Source organism: Pan paniscus, chromosome X (genome assembly GCF_029289425.2).
Source record: "Pan paniscus chromosome X, NHGRI_mPanPan1-v2.0_pri, whole genome shotgun sequence".
NCBI lineage: Eukaryota > Metazoa > Chordata > Mammalia > Primates > Hominidae > Pan > Pan paniscus.
In genome coordinates, this window is record NC_073272.2 from 18,507,668 (window position 1) to 18,531,628 (window position 23,961).

At 43.7% G+C, this 23,961-nt stretch overlaps 1 protein-coding gene across 1 annotated transcript in view; it reads left to right on the plus strand.

The window, feature by feature from the left end:
* Positions 1-6,285: 6,285 nt before the first annotated feature.
* SYAP1 (synapse associated protein 1) overlaps positions 6,286-23,961 on the plus strand; it is a 45,911-nt gene continuing 28,235 nt past the window's right edge. The window contains exons 1-3 of the mRNA XM_003819524.5: positions 6,286-6,622; positions 21,965-22,083; positions 22,896-22,962. Of these exons, the coding sequence (XP_003819572.1) occupies positions 6,448-6,622; positions 21,965-22,083; positions 22,896-22,962 (361 nt within the window). The 5' untranslated portion in view covers positions 6,286-6,447. The remainder of the gene's footprint in view (positions 6,623-21,964; positions 22,084-22,895; positions 22,963-23,961) is intronic.

The window sequence follows — 23,961 nt, forward strand, 5'->3', positions numbered from 1 at the left end:
TTGGCCAGGCTGGTCTCGAACTCCCGACCTCAGCTGATCCTCCTGCCTTGCCTCCCAAAATGCTGGGATTACAGGCTTGAGCCACTGCACCCCGCCCAAATACTCTAAAAAGTCACTCTTCGGGTGACTCACGCCTGTAATCCCAGCACTTTGGGAGGCCAAGGCAGGCGGATCACCTGAGGTCGGGAGTTTGAGACCAGCCTGGCCAACGTGGTGTAACCCTGTCTCTACTAAAAATGCAAAATTAGCCGGGTGTGGTGGCACCTGCCTGTAATCCCACCTACTCCGAAGGCTGAGGCAGAGAGAATCACTTGAACCTGGGAGACAGAGGTTGCAGTGAGCCGAGATCAGGCCACTGCACTCCAGCCTGGGTGACAGAGGAGACTTTGTCTCAAAAAAAAAAAAAGAGTATTGGAGGATGATTGGTGCTGGGAACGGATACAGGAGGTTTTTCGGGTGAAGGCAAGAAGCAAACCACTGAAGGAAGCTAACATGGACAACAGAAGGGTCTGAAGTGAGATGGAAGGTTTTAGGAAAGTGGTGGAAATTTTGCATAACCAGTGTGAGATGCTAGAGCGACAAGTTAGACAAGAGTCACTGAAGACCTAGTGGAGTTTAGAAACCATCATCGTGTAGTGGTGTCCAGCTATAATCTGCTATAATCTGGCAAGGTATCTACAGAAATATAGCTCTTAGTTATGAAACCCAAGTTTCCTGCTTGCATAGAATAGAGAAGGACAAGAGGGTGAGGAGGTGGAGGGCACAGAACGACTGCGATTGCAGTGATGGGCCAGAGCTCTAGTCCTAGAGGACAGGAACTATTAATAAAACCAGCGGGGAGCTGATGGACTGGGAGACAGATGAGAGAAGGGCTCCAAGGCCAGGGCCTCTGAGGAGAGGACTGGCAAACTGGCAGCAGAGAGTGTGGTGCTGGAGTTCAGGCCTTCAAATGGATATTCCAGGAAATGAGACAGTTTGGGGTGTGGCAGCTACAATGGAATAGAAAAGTGAGATGGGCATCACTGGCCTTGGGTTTAGTGCCCACAAGGCTGGTGTGTTGGACATCGAGGGTCCCAAAAGGATGGCAGGAGGTGGAGGAGTCAATCGAGGTCAAGGAACTTTAGAGAATTGGGGTTGTGGGGTGGGTAGTGAGCCTGAAACTAATAGATGACTGTGACAAGGAAAGGGAGAAGGTTGCAGAACAAATGTCAGTGCCTTTCAAGACACAATGGAGGCCTGGCGCCATGGCACACCCCTGTAATCCCAGCACTTTGAGAGGCTGAGGCAGGCAGATAGTTTGAGTCCAGGAGTTGGTGACTCACCTGGACAACATGGCAAAATCTCATCTCTACAAAAAATACAAAAATTATCACGTGTGCTGGCATGCATCCCAGGGGAGGCTGAAGCAGGAAGATCGCCTGAGCCCAGGAGGTCAAGGCTGCAATGAGCTATGACCGTGCCACTGCACTCCAGCCTGGACGACAGAGTGAGACCTTGTCTCAAAAAAAAATCAATTAATTAATTTAAAAAAATAAACACGACCAGGCATGGTGGCTCACCCCTGTAATCCCAGCACTTTGGGAGGCCGAGGTGGGTGGATCACGAGATCAGGAGATCGAGACCATCCTGGTTAACACGGTGAAACCCCGTCTCTGCTAAAAATACAAAAAATTAGCCGGGCATGGTGGCATGCGCCTGTAGTCCCAGCTACTCAGGAGGCTGAGGCAGGAGAATCTCTTGAACCCGGGAGGTGGAGGTTGCAGTGAGCCAAGATCGCGCCATTGCACTCCAGCCTGGGCGACAAGAGCGAAACTCCATCTCAAAAAATAAAATAAAATAAACACAATGGAGTTTCTCCCCACCAAGGATGAAAGAACAGTGTTGTGGAGGAAGCAGTAAGGAACTTGGAACAATGATGTCAATTTCTGGGAAAATAAGCAGACGCTTCACTCATCAGGGTACCCTTGGGGGAGATCCAGGTCTCCATGGGTGTTGGGGGGTCCAGGGGAGGGACAAGGAACCACCTTGTCAAAAGGCTAGAGGCATAAACAAGTCTTCCAGAGGGCTCAGGGGAAAGAATGTTTGTGAAATGGGTTGGTATGGGTGCTAATACTTAATACCTGCCGCATATGTAAGGTTTCCTTCCACAGTTCCATCTTTCATTACCTTTTTAGAACCAGGACAGTTGTTATGATCCCCTTTTTAGAATGAGGGACCTGAGGTTCAGAGATGTGAAATGTCTTGACCAAGGGTACGTTAGTTAATATGAGTGGCAAAGCCAGGACATCAATGCACAGCCAGACTCCACCACAGGATGTGAGGCCTGATCCAATTGTCCTATTCTATTCATCCATGAGGCTAATGGATAAAAGATAATCTGTATATACAAAGGGCTTATTATAATAACTATTGTATTATTAATCTCAAATGGGAAAAATAATGAGCTGGAAAACAAATTTGATAACAGGGTGTGGATTGACTGAATTGTGTGGGATAAGGATGTATCCTCATTCAACAAATGTCAGTTCATGGCCCACCACCAGCATAACATTTTGCTGAATCCGCACAAGATGATTTTTTTTTTTTTTTTTTGAGATGGGGTTTCATTCTTGTCGCCCAGGCTGGAGTGCAATGGCATGATCTCGGCTCACTGCAACCTCCACCTCCCGAGTTCAAGTGATTCTCCTGCCTCAGCCTCCTGAGTAGCTGGGATTACAGGCGCCCACCACCACGCCCGACTAATTTTTGTATTTTTAGTAGAGACAGGGTTTTACCATGTTGGCCAGGCTGGTCTCGAACTCCTGACCTCAGGTGATCCACCTGCCTCGGCCTCTCAAAGTTCTGGGATTACAGGCATGAGCCACCGTGCCTGGCCAGATGATTTTTTTTAAATGAAAATGAAGCCCATCATTAAGTTGATTGCTTATGTTCTTCTTTTGTAATCTTTTTTTTTTTCTTTTTTTCAGTCAGGGTCTCGCTCTATCACCCAGGCTGGAGTGCAGTGGCATGATCACAGCTCACTGCAGCCTCCAGCTCCCAGGCTCAAGCAATCCCCCTGCCTCAGCCTCCTGAGTAGCTGAGATGACAGGTGCAAGCCACTACACCCAGCTCATTTTTTATTTTTTGTATAGACAGGGTCTCGTTATGTTGCCCAGGCTGGTCTCAAACTCCTAGACTCAAGCAATCCTCCCACCTCGGCCTCACAAAGTGCTGGGATTACAGGCATGAGCCACTGTGCCCAGCCTAATCTCTTATTTTTAAGAATTCTACCTTTCAGAAGAGTTGTAAAACTGTCTGTCCCTTGGTGACCACAGTGTTCACCACGATTTTGAGTGTACCTTAAGATAAAGCAGAGTAAGGCTGAAAGGGCTGGGCCCTATCTCTGCTGTGGGAAGGACCAGCACTATACTTCTTTTGCAAGTGAGGGAACTTGAGGGGCAAAAGGATGAGTAAAACCTCAAGTTTAGGCCAGGTGTGGTGGCTCACTCCTGTAATCCCAGCACTTTGGGAGGCCAAGGTGGGTGGATCACCTGAGATCAGGAGTTCGAGACCAGCCTGGCCAACATGGTGAAACCCCGTTTCTACCAAAAATACAAAATTAGCCAGGTGTGGTGGCAGGTGCCTGTAATTCCAGCTATTTGGGAGGCTGAGGCAGGAGAATCGCTTGAACCCAGGAGGCAGAGGATACAGTGAGCCGAGATTGTGCCACTGCACTTCAGCCTGGGCAAGACAGAGTGAGACTCCGTCTACATAAAAAAAAAAAAGTCAAGTTTATTCACCTACTAGATGGTGGAATTAGAAGCCCATCCTAGGCTTCTCACTCAAATTCCAGGCTCTGTTCAATCATACTTGAAGCAAATATCCTATTCCCGAAAGTCTCAACCACTTTCAGGTTCTCATTGACTTAATAAAGCCTAGAAAGGCATTGATCCTAAGACATCTTCTGACTTCAAAGCTGAATCAATACTTGGACTCTAAAAACAGGCTGGAATGTCATCAATGCCACTGAATTGTACACTAAAAAAATTTTATGTTTACTTCAATTTAAAATATTAATAGTGTAATATACCAAAAATATATATCATTGAATTGTACACTTCAATGGTATAAACAGGTGAATTGTTTAAATCTCAGAAAGCTGTTTGGGGGAAAGAAAAAAACAGGTTGGGCTTGATAACCTAAAATCCTGGACCTGAATAAAATGTAAATATAAGTCAGGCTGGAAAACTGGACAGCAGGGAAATCAGAGTTGTAATCAATTCCTCATGTATTCCCTCAGGTCACCGGAACTGTCCTCCTCTTCTCAAAATAGTTGGGGAGCAAGGAATCATGGATGTCCTTCCACAATTAATGACTGAAGACTGTGCTTGGGAAATGTGTCCATGAACTCCCTGCTCTGAAGGGGTAGTTATTCACATCACTAGTTTTTTGTTAGTTTTACATGTTATTGTGGGAAAAGTTAAAAATATAAAAAAGACAAATGTTTAATTACCCAGCTTCAACCCATGGCCAGGCTTGTTTCATCTATATCCCCCCCCATTCCCCCCACCCCCATCCTGTATTAATTTGAAGCAAATTCCAGACGTGGCATCATTTATTTTTTTCTTTTCTTTTTTTTTTTTTTTTTTGAGACGGAGTTTTGCTCTTGTCACCCAGGCTGGAGGGCAATGGCAGGATCTCAGCTCACTGCAACCTCCGCCTCCTGAGTTCAAGTGATTCTCCTGCCTCGGCCTCTCGAGTAGCTGGGATTACAGGCGCCCGCCAGCACACCCAGCTAATTTTTTGTATTTTTAGTAGAAACGGGGTTTCACCATGTTGGTCAGGCTAGTCTCAAACTCCTAACCTCAGGTGATCCACCCATCTCGGTCTCCCAAAGCGCTGGGATTACAGGCGTGAGCCACTGCGCCTGGCCCAGATATGGTATCATTTCTTTGGTAAAATCTCAATATGTGCGGTGGAAAAACAGATGGATAAACAAAACGTGGTGTATACATACAAGGGAATACTATTCACTCTTAAAAAGAAATTGACACAGCCTTGAAGACATTATACTAAGTGAAAGAAGCCAGTTACAGACAAATACTGAATGATTCCACTTATATTAAGGTATCTAGTCAGACCCATAGAGACAAGAAGTAGAATGGGGGGAGGAGGGGGATGACAAGGACAGGAATGGGGAGTTGTTTAATAGGTAGTTTCAGTTTTGCAAGATGAAGTTCTATTTTTCTTTTTTCTTTTTTTTTTTTTGAGACGGAGTCTGCAACCTCTGCCTCCCGAGTTCACGCCATTCTCCTGCCTCAGCCTCCCGAGTAGCTGGGACTACAGGCGCCCGCCACCACGCCTGGCTAATTTTTTTCTATTTTCAGTAGAGACGGGGTTTCACCGTGTTAGCCAGGATGGTCTCGAACTCCTGACCTTGTGATCCTCCCGCCTCGGCCTCCCAAAGTGCTGGGATTACAGGCGTGAGCCACCGCGCCCGGACTATTTTTCATTCTTTTAATTGCAAGATGAAGAGTTCTGAAGATTGATTGCTCAACAATGTGAATGTACTTAACAGTACTGAATTGTACACTTAGAAATGGTTAAGATGGTAAATCATATTAAGATGGTAAATTTTGTGTATTTTACCACAATTAAAATTTTGTAATTTCACAATTCCTTAATTTTATCAACTACCCAGTGTCCAAATTTCCAGTTCTTATAATAAGTATCATACTATTTTTTTCAATGTGTTTGCTGAATTAGGGTCCTAATAAAATGCACAAGGGGTCATGTGTTACATCTCTTAAGTCTTTTTTAATCTATAGGTTCCCCACCACACTCCTCTCTTCCTTGCAATTTATTTGAAGAAACAAGGTTGTCTGTCCTGTGGCTTCTCATAGTCTAGATTCTGCTGACAGCATCCCACTGTGTTGTTTAACACCTTATTCTGTCCTCTTATTCCCTGTTGGGCTTGGCGGCTTTGGGTTAGTTTTGAATTGGGCTCAGGAGGAGGCTAAAGACATCCAATTCTGCGGGAACGCAGCCCTGCGGGACCTGAAAAGGCGAGACTAAGTCACCAGCCAAGCTGCCTAGAGGCAATCTTAAAATGAGACTGGCTAGGACTGTGACAAAGACACCGTCCACATGCCTACTAGGTCAGTCACCTACAAAGCTGGCGAATGAGGAAAAGAGGGAAGGCAGGGCTACGCTGGGAAAGCTCTTTGTCCCCTATCCACGCGCACAAAACAGTTGTCACAACTGACGTCACCAGGGGCGGAGCCTTTGGACGGAAGTGACGCTTGCGCGGCCGCGGCGGAGTCGTCATAGAGGCGGGGCTGCGGCGGCTGCGGTGTTCCTCCGACTTCCGGACATCTCCCTGGGAGTCGCGCAGAGTGGAGTCAAAGGCAACCAGTGCTCGCTGCGGTCTCTGGGGATCGGGATCGCGGCGGCGGCCCCGCGAGCGGGATGTTCCGGGGCTTGAGCAGTTGGTTGGGCTTGCAGCAGCCGGTGGCAGGCGGTGGGCAGCCCATTGGAGATGCTCCACCCGAGCAGCGGTCCGAGACGGTGGCTGAGTCTGCGGAGGAGGAGCTGCAGCAAGCGGGAGACCAGGAGCTCCTCCACCAGGCCAAAGACTTCGGCAGTGAGTCTACCCTGGCTCTGGGACCGGGAAGGGGGGGCGCATTCCTCCTCTGGGACGTCCCTGGGGCGCGGGCCCGACTGGCTGGGGGATGAGGGGGCTGAGGTGGGAGGCAGGGGAGGAAGATGTGTCTGTCGGTCAGTCCTCTCCGGGTCGGGAGAGATTGGTGAGGATCTGGACGAGGCCAGAGCTTCATCTAGCAGTCAGGTCCTGTCCCTGAAGTTCCTGGTGACAAGTCTACAAAGTTTGCAGACATTGGAATCAGGTATGCAGTCAAGCAGTGTGACCCGACGTCTTCAGGTTTGACAAGGAATCTTTTTTGTTCAACTCGAAAACCTTCATTTACACCCCCCAAGATCGGGGATCGTTGGCGAGCTTGAATTGGTTGAAAAAATAATTTTTTGCCCCTAGGTCAGAACGTGTTGTCTGAAGTAAACTGACAGTTACTGAATGTCAATGTCTGCCCCGGTCAAATGCTTTTTAGGTACAGAGACCTTTTTCCTTAAGGAGGGAGAGAAAATGCCAACTGTCTGCTATACGCAAGTTGCAGTACTAGATGTTTTATGAAAGATATCCCATTTCATCTGTTAAACACCCCCAGTGAGTTGGGGGAACAAGCCCAGAGTTATTGGGCCAAAGTTATACTGATAGTGAGTGGTAGAAGTGGAATTTGAGCTTCGATCTGTCTCATTTTAAAGCCCGTGCTCTTTCCAAGTTTACAGTCTACAGGGGTTGGGGGACAGGTGATAATAGACGTGGAGTAAACACATGCTGTAGTAATTCTCATTTCTGGAGAGACCATGGTGGGCTTCAGTGATCAGAGAAAGCATCTTTGAGGCCGGATATGGTGGCTCACGCCTGTAATCCCAGCACTTTGAGAGGCTGAGGTGGGCGGATCATGAGGTCAGCAGTTCGAGACCAGCCTGGCCAACACGAGGTAACCCCGTCTCTACTAAAAATACAAAAAATAGCCGGGCGTGGTGGCGGGCACCTGTAATCCCAGCTACTCAGGAGGCTGAGGCAGGAGAATCGCTTGAACCGGGGAGGTGGAGGTTGCAGTGAGCTGAGATCGCACCACTGCACTCCAGCCTGGGTGACAGAGCAAGACTCCATCTCAAAAAAACAAAACAAAACAAAACAAAAAAGCATCTTTGAGGAGGTGAGCCCTAAAGCAGCCCAGCACTACAAGTGAGAGAACTGCAACAAAGGTAGATACTAAGTTCAGCAACATTTGAAGAATCTACTAAAAGATGGGGGTGGGGGGATGGGGGTGGAGACGGGGATGTGGGAGGAGAGTAGCCTGAGAGTAGATAAACACATATTTGAGTAAGAAAGGGCCTAACAGTTTTTCTGGAGACAGGGTCTCACTCTGTCGCCCAGGCTGGAGTGCAGTGGCACGATCTTGGCTCACTGCAAACTCCACCTCCAGGGTTCAAGTGATCTTCCTACCTTATCCTCTCCAGTAGCTTGGATTACAGGCATGGACCACCACGCCCAGCTAATTTTTGTATTTTTAGTAGAGATAGGGTTTCGCGATGTTGGGCAGGCTGGGCCCTAACGTTTAAAAGTTTACTGTGGGATGAAAGGACAGGGAAAACAGACATAATCTCAAACCATGACAGTATATAATCTCAGCCCAAGGCCCCCAGATAGAATAGTCTTGCTCTGTCGCCCAGGCTGGAGTGCAATGGCACGATCTCGGCTCATTGCAACCTCCACCTCCTGGGTTCAAGCAATTCTCCTGCCTCAGCCTCCTGAGTAGCTGGGACTACAGGCACGCGCTGCCACACCTGGATAATTTTTTTGTTTGTTTTTTGTATTTTTAATAGAGACAGGGTTTCACCATGTTGGTCAGGCTGGTCTCAAACTCCTGCTCTCAAGTGATTCACCCACCTTGGCCTCAAAGTGGTGGGATTACAGGCGTGAGCCACCGCGCCTGGCGCCTCTGAATATTTTCTAATAACTGCATTTTTCACATGGATGTGTACTTTGGAGCTAATGCTGCCATCTTTCTGCTCACCAGATTCTCTTTTGATATTTACGGAAGCTGAGGTTAGATGGAAGTACCCACAAACACACACACATTGTGAATTTAAACCTTCAGAATAAATGAGAATTCTTTCCTTTCTGAAATTTATGTGATTTTAGAAAGTTGTAAAGGTTCTAGTTCATATACAAACTGTGAGAGACAAGAGAGATGATCAGATATTTTTTATTTCTACATATTGATCCTAAGAAGTATATTGTCTTTAAGAAGACCCATTTATGTTTTGAAAACTGGAATTAAACATCTGTGAGCCTGACTCCCAGAGTAGGTTCATTTCTTAAGTCTTTTGAAATCTACATAAAATATCAGCCGGGTGCGGTGGCTCACGCCTGTAATCCCAGGAGCTTTGGGAGGCCGAGGCAGGCAGATCACGAGGTCAGGAGATCGAGACCAGCCTGACCAACGTGGTGAAACCCTGTCCCTACTAAAAATACAAAAATTAGCTGGGTGTGGTGGTGCGCGCCTATAATCCCAGCTACTCAAGAGGCTGAGGCGGGAGAATCGCTTGAACCCGGGAGGCGGAGGTTGCAGTGAGCCGAGATCGCGCCACTGCACTCCAGTGTAGGTGACAAAGTGAGACTGCATCTCAAAAAAAAAAAAAAAAAAAATCTCCTGGGAGCCCCGTTTGTTCTGCATATATTTGTTGAGTGCCTACCTTCAAGACTGGACACTAAATACTTCCTGGTTCCTGGTGACCTATTTATACATTCAGGCAACTCACCAGTTAGTGGTGGACACCCAGGCCTGCATTCCACTCCCTCACTCAAAACCAAACCTCCTGGTCTCCTGATTCTTGGCCCTCCCTCCTGATAAACTTACAACCTGCGATTGTCACTGTCTCCAAAGGAAGGAACAATTTATAGGAGAACTCACTTAAGAGCTCCTCCCTACCTCCCTCAAGGCCCCATGCTGTTAAGTTGGTTGGTTGGTTTTTGTTAAAGTCAACCAAATTAAAGCTTTGCCTCTACTCTTTCTTAAAAAAATAAATAAATAAAAAGAAATTCTGTACCTCTGAGAATGTTAAATATCTGAATCAGTCACACAGTTTACATCAGTGGGAGGATGGCCAAAGATGAGCTTTGTGATCTTTAGCTTTTTCTAAACCGCCCCTAAAACTATTCCATGCCTAGGAATGGAGAAAGGGCCATCTCCTCCTCCTTTGAAAAGTGCTATTAGTATTGCAGTGGGACTGTGTTAGACTGTCCTCCTTTTTTTCTGTAGGGAAAGTATATTTCAAGTTCCAGCTGCCTAACTTGCAAACTAAGAGGACTCCTAAAGTTAGAGTGTACAGAGGTGACTATGTACCTGCTTTGATGTGGAAGTAAAATATCTAATTGAGTTCTGATAACACACCCAGGTTTACAATGCAAACAGTCAATAGCTTGGATCCTAGGGCTTATGAACAATACTTTTTAAAATTGGGGATCTCGATTTGAAGAAGAAACTTAGGGACATTGCAGAAAATCTGAAAGGTCTTTTGCAGAAAAGAAGTCGTAGATGTTCCTTATGAGGATAGACCTGAGGCTGTGGGGTAGAAATGACTAGAGAAGTGAGAAGAATTTTCTGATTAGAGTTGAGTAACAGTAATTACTGGCTGCCCTTCTAAGTCCTGTGCTCCCTACCCCTGGAAGTGGGGCTACCTGGATAGGAAGGTCCATTCCCACACTAAGATGCTGAAATTCTAAAATTGTATGAAATATAGTATCTTTGAAAAATTAACCAACCACTTTATAAGAATATTAATTTCCTAAGACTTTGCCACTGTATGCTTATTCTCTTCCTATTCTTGTGGCAGGCCTTAAACTCTACCTTGCTCTGTGTTTACTTTAACAAATTTATGTTTTTTCTGACCTTTGAATCTGTTCCTACTTTACTTTATTCTTACCATTCCTTTCAGTTCTTCAAGCCCTTGTCAACTTGCTCAACTGACCTGAGGCAGTGTGGGATTGGAGCATGAGCTTGGGATTTAGAGGCGGATAGCCTGTGTTTGAGTTCCCTGCACTACTTACTGTCTTTATTGTTATATCATTTGCAAATTACAGAAAGTCCAGTGATCAGAGGCTTAATGAAAGGAACTTTATTTTTGTGTCAGGGAGTCCCCAAAAACCATCCCCAGGTTTGATGATTGGCTAGGAAGACTTATGGGACTCAGCATATAGTTGTATTCATGGCCGTGATGTATTGCAATGAAAGAGTACAAGAATAAAATCAGGAAAGGAAAAAGGCACATGGGGTGGAAGTCCAGGGGTAAGCAGGCACAGTAGAGTCACACAGGACGTGCTTAATTCCTCTAGCAAGGAGTTGTGACAACACGTGTGAGATGCTGTCTTCCAGGGAAGCTCATTAGAGACTCAGTGCCCAGGATTTTACTGGGGACTGGTCGCGTAGGTATCCTCTGCCTGCCACATATCCAAATTCCAGACCCTACAAGGAAAGCGGGAGTTCAGCATAAACCACAATGAGGCATTCTTAGCAGTTTAAGAAATGGTGGGAGCCCTCCCGAAATCTAAGTTCCCGGACACCCAGCCAGTGGCCAACCTTGAAAGCAAGCCTTTCCAAGGACAGCAGTCTCAGGCCTGCCATGTTAATGCTTTTCTGCAGAATCTCCAAGAAATGTGGGGATGGGAGGGAGGTCCCAGGGTCGGTTCCATGGCTCAACGATGTGATCAGGGAACCAATCTCTTCCACGCTTCCTCTCCTTCATCCACAGTGAGTTGGTTTCCATCCTCAGGCTGATCACTTCAGGCTCACAAGACAGCAACTGCAGTAGAAAGGGAGGACGAGGACTCTCCCCATAGCTCCCTTTTTATTAAGAAAGAAAATCTTTCTGGATGCCGACTTGCAGGTGTCCCCTTAAATTTCTTGGGGTGGAGCTGTCACATGGCTTTTCTAAGCTTCACGGGACTCTCAGCAAGTATGTGGCAGAGATCCTGACAGAGGTAGTGCCATTACCTTCGTTGGTGTGGACTTGTCAAGATTCATTCTCTGGGGCTGGCCACATGGGCACGCATCAAAATTGGGGTGGTTTTAACAAGGCAGAAGAGATGGGCTACTGGCTGGGCAGTCAGCAAGATCTGCCCCTATCACATAGGACAAATCATTTTTCCTCTGTGAGCCTCAGCTTCCCTTTTTTTGAACTGGGCAGATTATTCCTTCTCCTTGTCCCAGGAAGGTTATGAGAATAAAACGTGGCATAATTAAAATGAAGGTAAAATAACTACTTTAAATGTTAGCTGTCGGCCCCCACCTTCCAGCAGGTCGCTAAGTCGTATTCAGATATATTTGAGTTTGACTTCCTTTTCTTTGGCGCTACTTCGTTTCAGACCCTCACTTTATGGACTGAAGTGGACATTGTACTCCTGTTACTTCCTGTTAACTCCTATCTTAGTTTCAATTTTTTCCTAGCCAGTTCATAAAAACTGTCTTTGGCCAGGTGCGGTGGCTTACAGTTGTCATCCCAAAACTTTGGGAGGCCAAGGCGGGTGGGTTGCTTGAGCCCAGGAGTTTGAGACCAGCCTGGACAACATAGTGAGACTCCATCTCTATAAAAAATAAAAATCAAAATAAAAACTGTCTTCAACATGGTGTCAGCTGATCTCTTTGCAAAATTAATAAATCACTTCTTGTCTTTATGGACTTCTTCCCTGAAAATCTCTTGTCATGCTCTCCATCTCACTCCCAGGCCACTCTAATAACTCTATGGAGACAGTTCTCCCTCCATGCTGCCACATGTGCTTAATGAATAATCTTGTTCCTCTTTTTGTCTTTGATTCTCTATTTATTTGTTTTGCTTTAGAGATGGACGTTCCTGGAGGGCAAGAACTTGTGCTTTCTCAGATATTCAGTGTGTTCAGTAAACTCCATCCATGGAGTCATTAAAATCTAAGGAATGCAATGATTATGCTAAAATACCAGTTTTTAAATGACAGTTCTCCCTTGGAATAAAAATCATTGTTTGAATTCAAAATATGTTTCTGAGGAAAGGATAAAAGGAATTTATTTCCAAAAGAACCCTCTTCTTTCGGAACTTTAGATTTGTTTCTCTGACTGCAAAGCATGGTTTTGTTCCTGGACCAAACTGAGGGTCAGGCTGCTATTTCTCGTGGCCCAATAACAAGATGCAGGTCAACTGGGAAGGAAGAGAGTTTTTATTTCTGTAAGTGGCTCCAGGGAGAAGGCCTGGAAATTATCACCAGACCAACGCAAAATTAGAAAGTTTTCCAGAGCTTATATACCTTCTAAGCTATATGTCTACGTGTAAGTGTGCACTCATCTAAAGACATAGGTGATTAACTTCTTTTAATCTATAACTAAGGTCTGAGTCCTGAAGACCTTCCTCTGGAGCCTCAGTAAATTTACTTTATCTAACTGGGTCCAGGTGCTGAGGTGATTACCCTTATCTTGTCTCCAGCTAAATCATGGAGGTTTGGGGAGTTCCTTCAGACTCCCAATCAACTTGTTTGTGGAGGCCTGGGGAGTCTCTTCAGACCCCCCAGTAAAACTTACTTAATCGTGCTTTAAGGTTCAGGAAAGTCCTAGGCAAAACTCTTGGGCTTTTGTTACATCCCAGCCTTTGTATAAGGTCACTGGCTTTTAATATTTAACTTAACCACTCAGTCAGTACTGAAACAGTTGTGATGGAAGCCTATGTTAGTGAGTCCTGGCCTGCCGCAATCCCCACTGTCAATTTGCGCATGATTTCTATCATGCTTGTATATTTATTTATCATGAGAATCGTAGGGAGATGGGGCATCATAATCTTTCTGGCTACTTCTTGCTTAGAGGGGCTCATCATTATGGGGCACTGAATGCAGCACTGAAGTAGAAGAGGTCGACTTGTTCCCGGTAGCACTCTCTGTTTCAGAGGCTTAGAGGCAGCACCTGCTGAAACATAATAGTATGTAACAGCAACACATATAAATAGGTTACTGCTGTTTTCTTCTGAAGTTTAAGTTGTCTAGTCTTCAGTTCACAGGGCTTTAAGAAAGCACAGCTTAGGTTTCAGTGATTTCCAAATAGGAAAAATGGGGAAAAAGGAAAAGGAAAAATTGAAAACATTATTTTGAAGACCTGTGGCCAGAAAAATTAGAATTTAATCCAAACTGGAAAAAAAAAAAAACTGAAAAACATCAGGCATAGAATTTAACAACAGGTATACTATAGTTTTTGAAACATAATTTTTCTCTCTCTAGTTTCCTATTTTTATTAGAAGACAAATCATGGTAGGACCAATTTGCTTTATTGTACTTGGCCAGATTATTTGTATAAAGTACAGCAAGAAAAATCATTTTCTTTTAAAATAAAATTTTTTTATTTAATATATATTTTAAAAATTAAAAAAAAAAAACAGGCTTTGATGGAACTTTGTTCCATAGAAGGAATCTGAGATAAGACTTTTTTTTTTTTTTTTTTTTTTTTTTGAGACAGAGTTTTGCTCTTGTTGCCCAGGCTGGAGTGCAATGGCATGATCTCGGCTCACTGCAACCTCCGCCTCCTGGGTTCAAGTGATTCTTCTGCCTCAGCCTCCCAAGTAGCTGGGATTACAGGCATGCACCACCATGTGCAGCTAATTTCGTATTTTTAGTAGAGACAGGGTTTCTCCATGTTGGTCAGGCTGGTCTCAAACTCCTGACCTCAGGTGATCCACCCACCTCGGCCTCCCGAAGTGCTGGGACTACAGAAGTGAGCCACCTTACCTGGTAAGATAAGACCTTTTTAAAGCCAAGCCCAGCCATGGATTTGTACCATGAAATACCTATGACTTGGGTGAATTCCTCTCCTCTTGAGGTCCCAAGATAACTTGAGGTTCCTGGCCTGTCAGAAGGTGACATTCTTTACTTACCACAGATCAGAAACCCCGTACAGGGACTGTGTACACAAAATATGAGGGCAGTTTTCCAAGGGTTTTCTTGGCTCCCTAAGTCAAGTTTGATTCATTAAAGGAAAACACACCATTCCAGTTAAAGCCTTGGTAAAATAACCAGTTTTTCCAGTTGTGTCCTGTTATAAATGAAAACAGATTCTTATTGAACTTATGCAAATAACTATATTGCCATAATTAAGAATACTCACAAATAGTTTCCAAATTCTGGAGAAAATTGGGTGGAAACAAATATGCTCCACATTTTGTTCATGGGAGTATACTAAATTGTTAAAAGCTGTCAGTAGCTCAGAAGAAAAGTTTCCTTGACTCTGAAAAGTAAAACAAAGGATTAGCAATATTTTAAGCAAAAACTCAAAAAGATCACTCCAGTCTCCTATTCAGTTCATGCAGTTAATTCCTGTCCTGCTTGATATTAATGAACATGTTAGCTCTTCAGGAGTCCTGAACATTTTTCCTCTATTCTGATGTCACAATCTCCAAAGTTATCAGAAACCTGCAATCAAGAGCACTTGTTAGAGCTTTATAGCTGTTTATAAAATCAACTTCTAAAGAGGACCAAAACAGCCAGGCACAGTGGCTCATGCCTGTAATCCCAGCACTTTGGGAGGCCAAGGCAGGTGGATCACCTGAGGTCAGGAGTTCAAGACCAGCCTGGCCAACATGGTGAAACCCCATATCTACAAAAATACAAATAAAATTAGGCATGATGGCGGGTACTTGTAATCCTAGCTACTTGGGAGGCTGAGGCAGGAGAATCACTTGAAACTGGGAGGCGGAGGTTGCAGTGAGCCAAGATCATGCCGTTGCACCCCAGCCTGGGCAACAGAGTGAGACTCCACCTCAAAAAAAAAAACTAAATAAAGAGGACCAAAACAAGACAACAATTGTTCATGGATGACAAAAAGTTTTCGGGTAGCCATAAAGACATAGTTGAGGCTGGGCATGGTGGCTCACGCCTGTAATCCTAGCACTTTGGGAGGCTGAGGTGTGTGGATTGCCTGAGCTCAGGAGTTTGTGACCACTCCAGGCAACACAGTGAAACCCCGTCTCTACTAAAAATACAAAAATTTAGCCAGGCATGGTGGTGCGCACCTGTAATCCCAGCTACTCAGGAGGCTGAGGCAGGAGAATTGCTTCAACCCGGGAGGCAGAGGTTGCAGTGAGCCGAGATCACACCACTGCGCTTTAGCCTGGGCAACAGAGCGAGCAGCTATCTCAAAAAAAAAAAAAAGACACAATTGACAAAATCTGTTACCTCTGTGGCACACAATAATTTAACATAATTATAATTATTACTGATAACGTATACTGATATATCAGAATTATAGGAGTTTCACATGATTTTGGAACACATACCAATAACATACTTACACATATATGGCCCAAAGAAAGTCAAACCCCATTTTATATTTGGCAATGCTTCCTGTGTGGTTTTTGGTACTAAATAAGCCAAATTTCACCTTTACGTTAGTGTACTATTAATGTTAAACCCAATTCTTATTAAAACCTCATAGACATATTGACACAATTTTAGTGTTTGACCATAAGGTAAGATTTTTATAGATCTTTTATAACCCTTTATAATTTTCGTTAAAGAGCAGGTTAGTGCTTTCAAAGAAACCTGTTATGCTTTTATTTTATTGATTTTATCGATTTTTTTTTTTTTTTTTAGAGACAGAGTCTCACTTTGTCACCCAGGCTGGAGTGCAGTGATGTGATCTCGGCTCACTGCAACCTCTGCCTCCTAGGTTCAAGCAATTCTCCTGTCTCAGCCTTCCAAGTAGCTGGGACTACAGACATGTGCCACCATGCCCAGCTAATTTTTGTGTTTTTAGTAGAGACAGGGTTTCACAATGTTGGCCAGGCTGGTCTTGAACTCCTGACCTTGTGATCTGCCCACCTCGGCCTCCCAAAGTGCAGGGATTACAGGCATGAGCCACCGCACCCAGCCTATGTGCTTTTATTTTAATACTCAATTTACAGAAAAACTGGATGATACTCTTTTAACTTTAGCCAGTATGTTTACACACAGAATTTCCTTTACAATCAATCTTCCACAACTTGCTTAAACCTTCATCTTTATTTTATCCAACTTAAAACTATCCTTTAATATCTTTTAATCTAGGCAAAAATCCACATTTTCATGCCTCCTTATAATCTTTTTACCAAAAGCATATTTTACTTTCCTTGTAAATATGCTTTTTACCAAAAGCATATTTTACTTTTCCATGTAAAACTTTCTTCAGGCCGGGCACGGTGGCTCACACCTGTAATCCCAGAACTTTGAGAGGCCAAGGTGGGTGGATCATGAGGTCAGGAGTTCGAGACCAGCCTGACCAACATGGTAAAACCCTGTCTCTACTAAAAATACAAAAATTAACTGGGCGTGGTGGCAGGTGCTTATAATCCCAGCTACTCAGGAGGCTGAGGCAGGAGAATCGCTTGAAACCAGAAGGTGGAGGTTGCAGTGAGCCAAGATCGCACCATTGCACTCCAGCCTGGGCGAAAGAGCGAAACTCTGTCTCAGAAAAAGAAAAAACAAACAAACAAAAAGTCTGTTTCTTCAGTAGTGTTAAATACATGTTACACTGTTAACTCTTAGCAACCTTTACTTTCGGTGAAAACCTTGGTAAGTTTGGGATTTTATGTACTAGGTGTGGAGTCTAAGATGTAGACAGAAGTGCAGATAAGGTCTGACTTATTCCAGCATCTAACTCCATGTGTCCCAGGCCTTATCTAGCTGTAAAGCAGGCAAGTTGTACAGCTGAGAGTCATAGTGGCATTTTATAAAGCATTTAAGAGACCTAATCACCTTTAAATTGTACAATATTTGTTGCATAAATTCCCTTTCATAAATTCTTTCACAACTTACACAGACAAGCTATGACATACCTTGACTTTCTGACTTGTCCTAAGCATCCCTCTTTTTAAACATCCAGTTACTTTACTTTAGGACAAGAATTTGCCATACAAGATCCTTTCTTATATAAAATCTCTTTTCTCTAATACCTTTTGCATAGCTAGGGGGCATGGCTAATTTCACATGTCTCCAGGCCTTTTGTAGAATCTAATGCTCCAAAATAAATCAAACAATGTTTAAGTCAAAGAAGCAGTTTATGATGCAAAGCATTTAGCAAACCTAATATTTGACCTGCATAATTTAGACCAAATGTTTACATTTTGAAGATATTTTATTTTACCAGTAATCTTTAAAACTGTCTTTATTTTTATAACTTTCTTTATATCTCTCTTATTTCCTGGTTTCTTTTACCATGTTTTATATATAACCTTTAAATAAGCTTTGAGTTAGACAAAAATTAGTTGCCCTTTAAAAAGGACACAATGTTTAGAAAGAATGTTTTCCTACAATATATTTTTATTGGAAAATACCCAAATAATGAAATATCTGTTATTTAATATAACTTTAGATTCAAAATTATGACATTTGTTTATGAGTATCCCATTACATTTATCTAATTATTTATTTTAATCATTTACCTAGATTATTTATGAAAACTGCAATAGTCATCATTGAAAGTTATGAGACCGCCATTGCAAAATTATAACTGAGACAGTGAAAGTGATCTGCCGTAACTGACTCCATCTTGCTTCTAGCCTCCAAGCTATTCTTGTTCATTAACTTAGTTTATAGTTTAGCTTTGAAACAAAGATGATAACCGTCCTTTCCCAGAACAAACTTCCTTTATGTCTGTGGACTAGACTGCCTAAGACCACAAGATCAGAAGTTAGGGTATTTTACTAAATAATTCAAGATGTAGCTATCTTCATTAAACCAATATCAGTGTTTCATTTATTAAAAATTACACAAGCAGCCGGGCACGGTGGCTCACACCTGTAATCCCAGCACTTTGGGAGGCTGAGGCAGGCGGAACATCTGAGGTCAAGAGTTCTAGACTAGCCTGGCCAACATGGTGAAACCCTGTCTCCACTAAAAATATAAAAATTAGCTGGGCATGGTGGCAGACACCTGTAATCCCAGCCACTCAGGAGGCTGAGGCAGGAAAATCACTTGAACTCAGGAGGCGGAGGTTGCAGTGAGCCGAGATTGTGCCATTGCACTCCAGCCTGGGCAACAAGAGCAAAACTCTGTCTCAAAAAAAAAAAAAAAAAAATTACACAGCAAAGTTCACTCTGTTTTGGGCTGAGTTATCGTTTTGTAGCCTCTATGCCAAATTTTGATACCTTACAGTATTTGGCAGAGATAAGTATGAAATTGCTTGATCAATAAATGTAAACAAAAATATATGCTGGCAACTCTGAAGACATTTCTAATACTACTTTACCAGTAATTTTTAAAGCTAGCTTATTTATTAAAGATTTTACTTAAGTCACATAAACTTGAAAAAGCATTTGACTAGTCTTTCTTTTTTTCTGTTAAAGTATTTAAGCACTTTTATTTTTCTATGAGCCAACTAATTAGAACTCTTTCGTATATTTTCAGTAGTGAAATAGTTTGGTCATGCTTTAAGGTTCCGGAAAGGCCTTGGCAAAAAACTCTTGAGCTTATGTTACATTCCAGCCTTTGCATAAGGTCACTGGCTTTTTTTTTTTTTTTTTTTTTGAGACGGAGTCTCGCTCTGTAGCCCAGGCGCCCAGCTAATGTTTTGTATTTTTAGTAGAGACAGGGTTTCACCATGTTAGCCAGGATGGTCTCGATCTCCTGACCTCGTGATCTGCCCGCCTCGGCCTCCCAAAGTGCTGGGATTACAGGCGTGAGCCACCGCGCCCGGCCCGGTCACTGGCTTTTAATATTTAACTTAACCACTCAGTCAGTACTGAAACAGTTGTGATGAAGTCCTATATTAGTGAGACCTGGCCTGCAACAGTTTTACAAACTAGTGTGGCTGTCTACGCATTTTATCATACCACTCTGTACAAGTAGAGTAGTCATAACTAAAGAGAAACAAGTGATTTCACTCAATCTCAGCATTTGTTCTGTCACTCCCCATTCATCCATTCAACAAGTACGTACTGGTCGCTGGTCATCTGCTGGGGATATAGTGGGGTATCAGACAGCCCACGTCCCTACACTCATGGGGCTCAGCATGGGCTTTCAGTCTGGCTGAGAAGACATTCACCAAGTAATCGGTAGAGTGTTTTGAAGATTGTTGATCAGGCAACAGTCTTCAAAACACAGGATGTGCGGAGGGAACACATCTCAGGACATCCATCGTAGTCAAGGGAATATTTCCTAAGGAGAAGTGATATTTAAGTGGAGACCCACAGCATATGGAGAGTTAGCCAGATAAAGAGAGAGCAGACAAAAATGTTTCAAACCAAGGAGGCCTCCTTGGAGGTAGTGAAGAATTTCCATGTGATCATATGACTGTAGACTGGGAAGAAGGAGAAAGATGAGAACTAGACCAGAGATAAGTAGCAAGTAGCTTCCTGTGGTATGTCCTGGGGGTGTTTTGTTGGGGTTGACAGATAAACACTACCAGACACAATGGGAGAAAGTAGATTGTTAAATGGGAAGCTGGTGAAAGGATCATTCAGATGGAGTGATAATATTACTGGCTCCCAGACACCTATACAGTCTGCTGGTTTCCTGGAAGTAATACCACCCACAGAATGAGGATGGAATCTGTTGTGCAGAGCTCTCTTTGCCATTCTTATGGGACCTTCTCCACCTGCCTGCCCCTTCAACAGGTGTAAGTAAGAGAGGCAAGACCGCCCTAATGTGCCAGCTATTTCTCATGAGAGGAGGATGTCAATTGCCTGGGAGCATCCCCCAGCAGGTCCAGCTTCAAGACCTGCCTCAAGTCTCTTTCAGCAGCCTGGATTCTGTAGGATGTGGACTTTGAAATGATATTTGTCTACAAATTAGCCCTTTTTTTTTTTTTTTTTTTTTTAGACGGAGTCTCGCTCTGTTGCCCAGGCTAGAGTGTAGTGGCGCAATCTCGGCTCACTGCAGTCTCTGCCTCCCGGGTTCAAGCAATTCTGCTGCCTCAGCCTCCTGAGTAGCTGGGATTACAGGCGCACGCCACCATGCCCAGCTAATTTTTTTGTGTTTTTAGTAGAGACGGGGTTTCACCATGTTGGTCAGACTGGTCTCGAACTCCTGATCTGCCCGCCTCGGCCTCCCAAAGTGCTGGGATTACAACAAATGAGCCCTTATAGTGCAATAGAACCTTGACACATGTCTTTTCACGTCTTCCAGAAAGCTAATTCTGTGGTTTTGTTTTGTAAAAACTGGAAGTTTTGTGGGTTCCACTTTTAATCTTGTTCTACTTATTTGCTCATTATTATTAAGAATGATTTCTAGTCCAGGCTTGGTGGCTCACGCCTGTAATCCCAGCACTTTGGGAGGCCGAAGCGGGTGGATCACCTGAGGTCAGGAGTTTGAGACCAGCCTGGCCAACATAGTGAAATCCCATCTCTACTAAAAATATAAAAATTAGCCGGGTGTGGTGGCAGGCGCCTGTAATCCCAGCTACTTGCAGGGCTGAGGCATGAGAATCACTTAAACCTGGGAGGTGGAGGTTGCAGTGAACTGAGATCTGAGATCACACCACTGCACTCCAGCCTGGGTGACAGAGTGAGACTTCATCTCAAAAAAAAAAAAAAAAAAAAAAGATTTCTGTTTCTACTAGGGCTTGCCAAGATTTCTATTTCTTATTTAAAATTCCCCCAGATTTATCATGGGACATGTTAATTTGAGAAAGGAGGGGCATTTTTTCTTTGAACAGGAGGGAAGGAGGAGAAAATAAAGATGGCATACATGAGATCTAGAAAGGAAGGAAAGTATAAAGGAGCCTTGTTCTTCCTGGCAAAGTAGGAGGGTAGATTATTTACTGAGATAAATTAGAACCAGAGACTTGAGCAAGAAAATTTTGAAGCAGCTACTGGGAAGAGTATACTAAGGGTCTTTGAAAGAGATGAATGAGGCCAGGCCCGGTGGCTCACGCCTGTAATCCCAGCACTTTGGGAGGCTGAGGCAGGCAGATCATTTGAGGCCAGGAGTTCGAGACCAGCCTGACCAACATGGTGAAACCCTGTCTCTACTAAAAATACCAAAAAAATTAGCCAGGCATGGTGGCAGGTGTCTGTAGTCCCAGGTACTCGAGAGGCTGAGGCAGAAGAATCGCTTGATCATAGGAGGCAGAGATTGCAGTAAGCTGAGATCACGCCACTGCACTCCAGCCTGGGTGACAGGGTGAGACTGTCTCAAAAAAAAAAAACAAAAAAACAAAAAAAGAGATGAATGAAAGGCCCAGTATGATTGGCCAGTCCACCAAGAAAGTGGTGCTTTTCATCACTGTCAGTGCTTCTCATTACTTGTTTCAGGTCCTTATGAACAAGGAACATGCCCTAATGCTTTAGATTCTCATAAGATCTCTTTAAGGGAAAAATCTCAAACATAATAACCACAGATTCTTTTTATTCTTTACAGACTATTTATTTAACTTTGCATCTGCTGCCACAAAAAAGATAACTGAATCAGTTGCTGAAACAGCACAAACAATAAAGAAATCCGTAGAAGAAGGAAAAATAGATGGCATCATTGACAAGGTATATTCAATTATCTTTTGGAAGTAGAAATGTATGAAATTCATTATTTCCTCTTGATTGTTTCTTCTTCTTATGAACATTTTTTAACCTAAGTAGAATATCATATTCTGATAAAAATGTTAATTGTTGAGATTTTTGGTTTTTTCCTCTCTTTGTATAACAAGTAAGTATCATTAAATTACAGTACTTGATTTAAATAGCTGTTTTTATTTTAATATATTACAATCAATACATTGATACTTGGGGGTTATACTAAACTTTTCATGTTGTTTGTTTGTTTGTTTGTTTTGAGATGGAGTCTCACTCTGTCACCCAGGCTGGAGTGTGGTGGTGTGATCTCAGCTTACTGCAACCTCTGCCTCCTGGGTTTATGCAACTCTCCTGCCTCAACCTCCCAAGTAGCTGGGATTACAGGCATGCGCTACCACACCCAGCTAATTTTTGTATTTTTAGTATAGACGGGGTTTCACCATGTTGGCCAAGCTGGTCTCGAACTCCTGGCCTCAAGTGATCCACCCGCCTTGCCCTCCCAAAGTGCTGGGATTACAGGCATGAGCCACCACGCCTGGCCAACTTTTCATGTTGTGAGTTTAACTTTATAACTGTTTGAGGATATATTTATGCCTTTGCATCATGCGACTAAGGTCCTAGCCCATTAGGAACAACCCTTTTAAGACTCTAAGGAGTGAGTTTGTTTTTTGCAGTGGGCCTATGGCATTTCATTTATGTTGGTAGATATTTGAACTAAGGAAGTCATCAATTAAACCTTAGATACATTGCTATTTAATTTGACTATGTATTTTTTTTAACAGACAATTATAGGAGATTTTCAGAAGGAACAGAAAAAATTTGTTGAAGAGCAACATACAAAGAAGTCAGGTATGGTATAGGTTTGTCTTAATTAACCTGCCAAGTTTTATTGAGCACCTGTTATGTGCTAGATACCACACTGAGGGTCTGAGAACACAAAAATGCATATGCAATGGCCCCATCCTTTGGGTAGCACAAAGACTAGTGAGGGAGACAAACCCATAAACTTCCATGATTTAAAGGAAGGGACTAGATTGTTTCTGGGTGAGGGCTGCCAGTGCTGGCCCCACTGGGGAGCTGGCTGTGAAAGGGGCAAGTAAGCTTTCAGTTCTGACTTTCTCTTTTCTTTTCCCCCACCGAGATGGAGTCTTGCTCTGTCACCCAGGCTGGAGTGCAATGACGTGATCTCAGCTCACTGCAACCTCTGCCTCCCAGATTCAAGCAATTCTCCTGCCTCAGCCTCCCGAGTAGCTGGGATTACAGGCACGAGCCACCACACCCAGCTATTTTTGTGTGTGTGTTTTTTTAGTAGAAACGGGGTTTTACCATGTTGGCAGGCTGGTCTCGAACTCCTGACCTCGTGATCCGCCCGCCTTAGCCTCCCAAAGTGCTGGGATTATAGGCATGAGCCACTGCGCCTGGCCTCAGTTCTGACTTTCTACCACATGCCCAGCACAGTGCACAGTATGCACATGACCGGCATTTAGCAAGTGGTGGCTCCGTTCCTGCTGTCTTCAGGAGAAAAAATGGAAGAGCTTCCGAGGGAGGCGAGTGACCGCACCTGCAGTGACAGAGGGCCGTAAAGAGTCACGGGTGTTTGGAGAACATACTCAATACATTACTGCTGACACATGCCTCTGAAGTTATAAGGCCTCAGCATGCCTACTCTTACCATTTTGTAGCACCCGAACACAAAACCAGCCTCGTGTCTTTAGATTTGGCAAAAGTAGTATAACTGTAATCCCAACACTTTGGCAGGCCAAGGCGGGAGGATCACTTGAGCCTGAACTTCGAGACCAGCCTGGGCAACATAGTGAGACCCTATCTCTACAAAAAAATTAAAAGAAA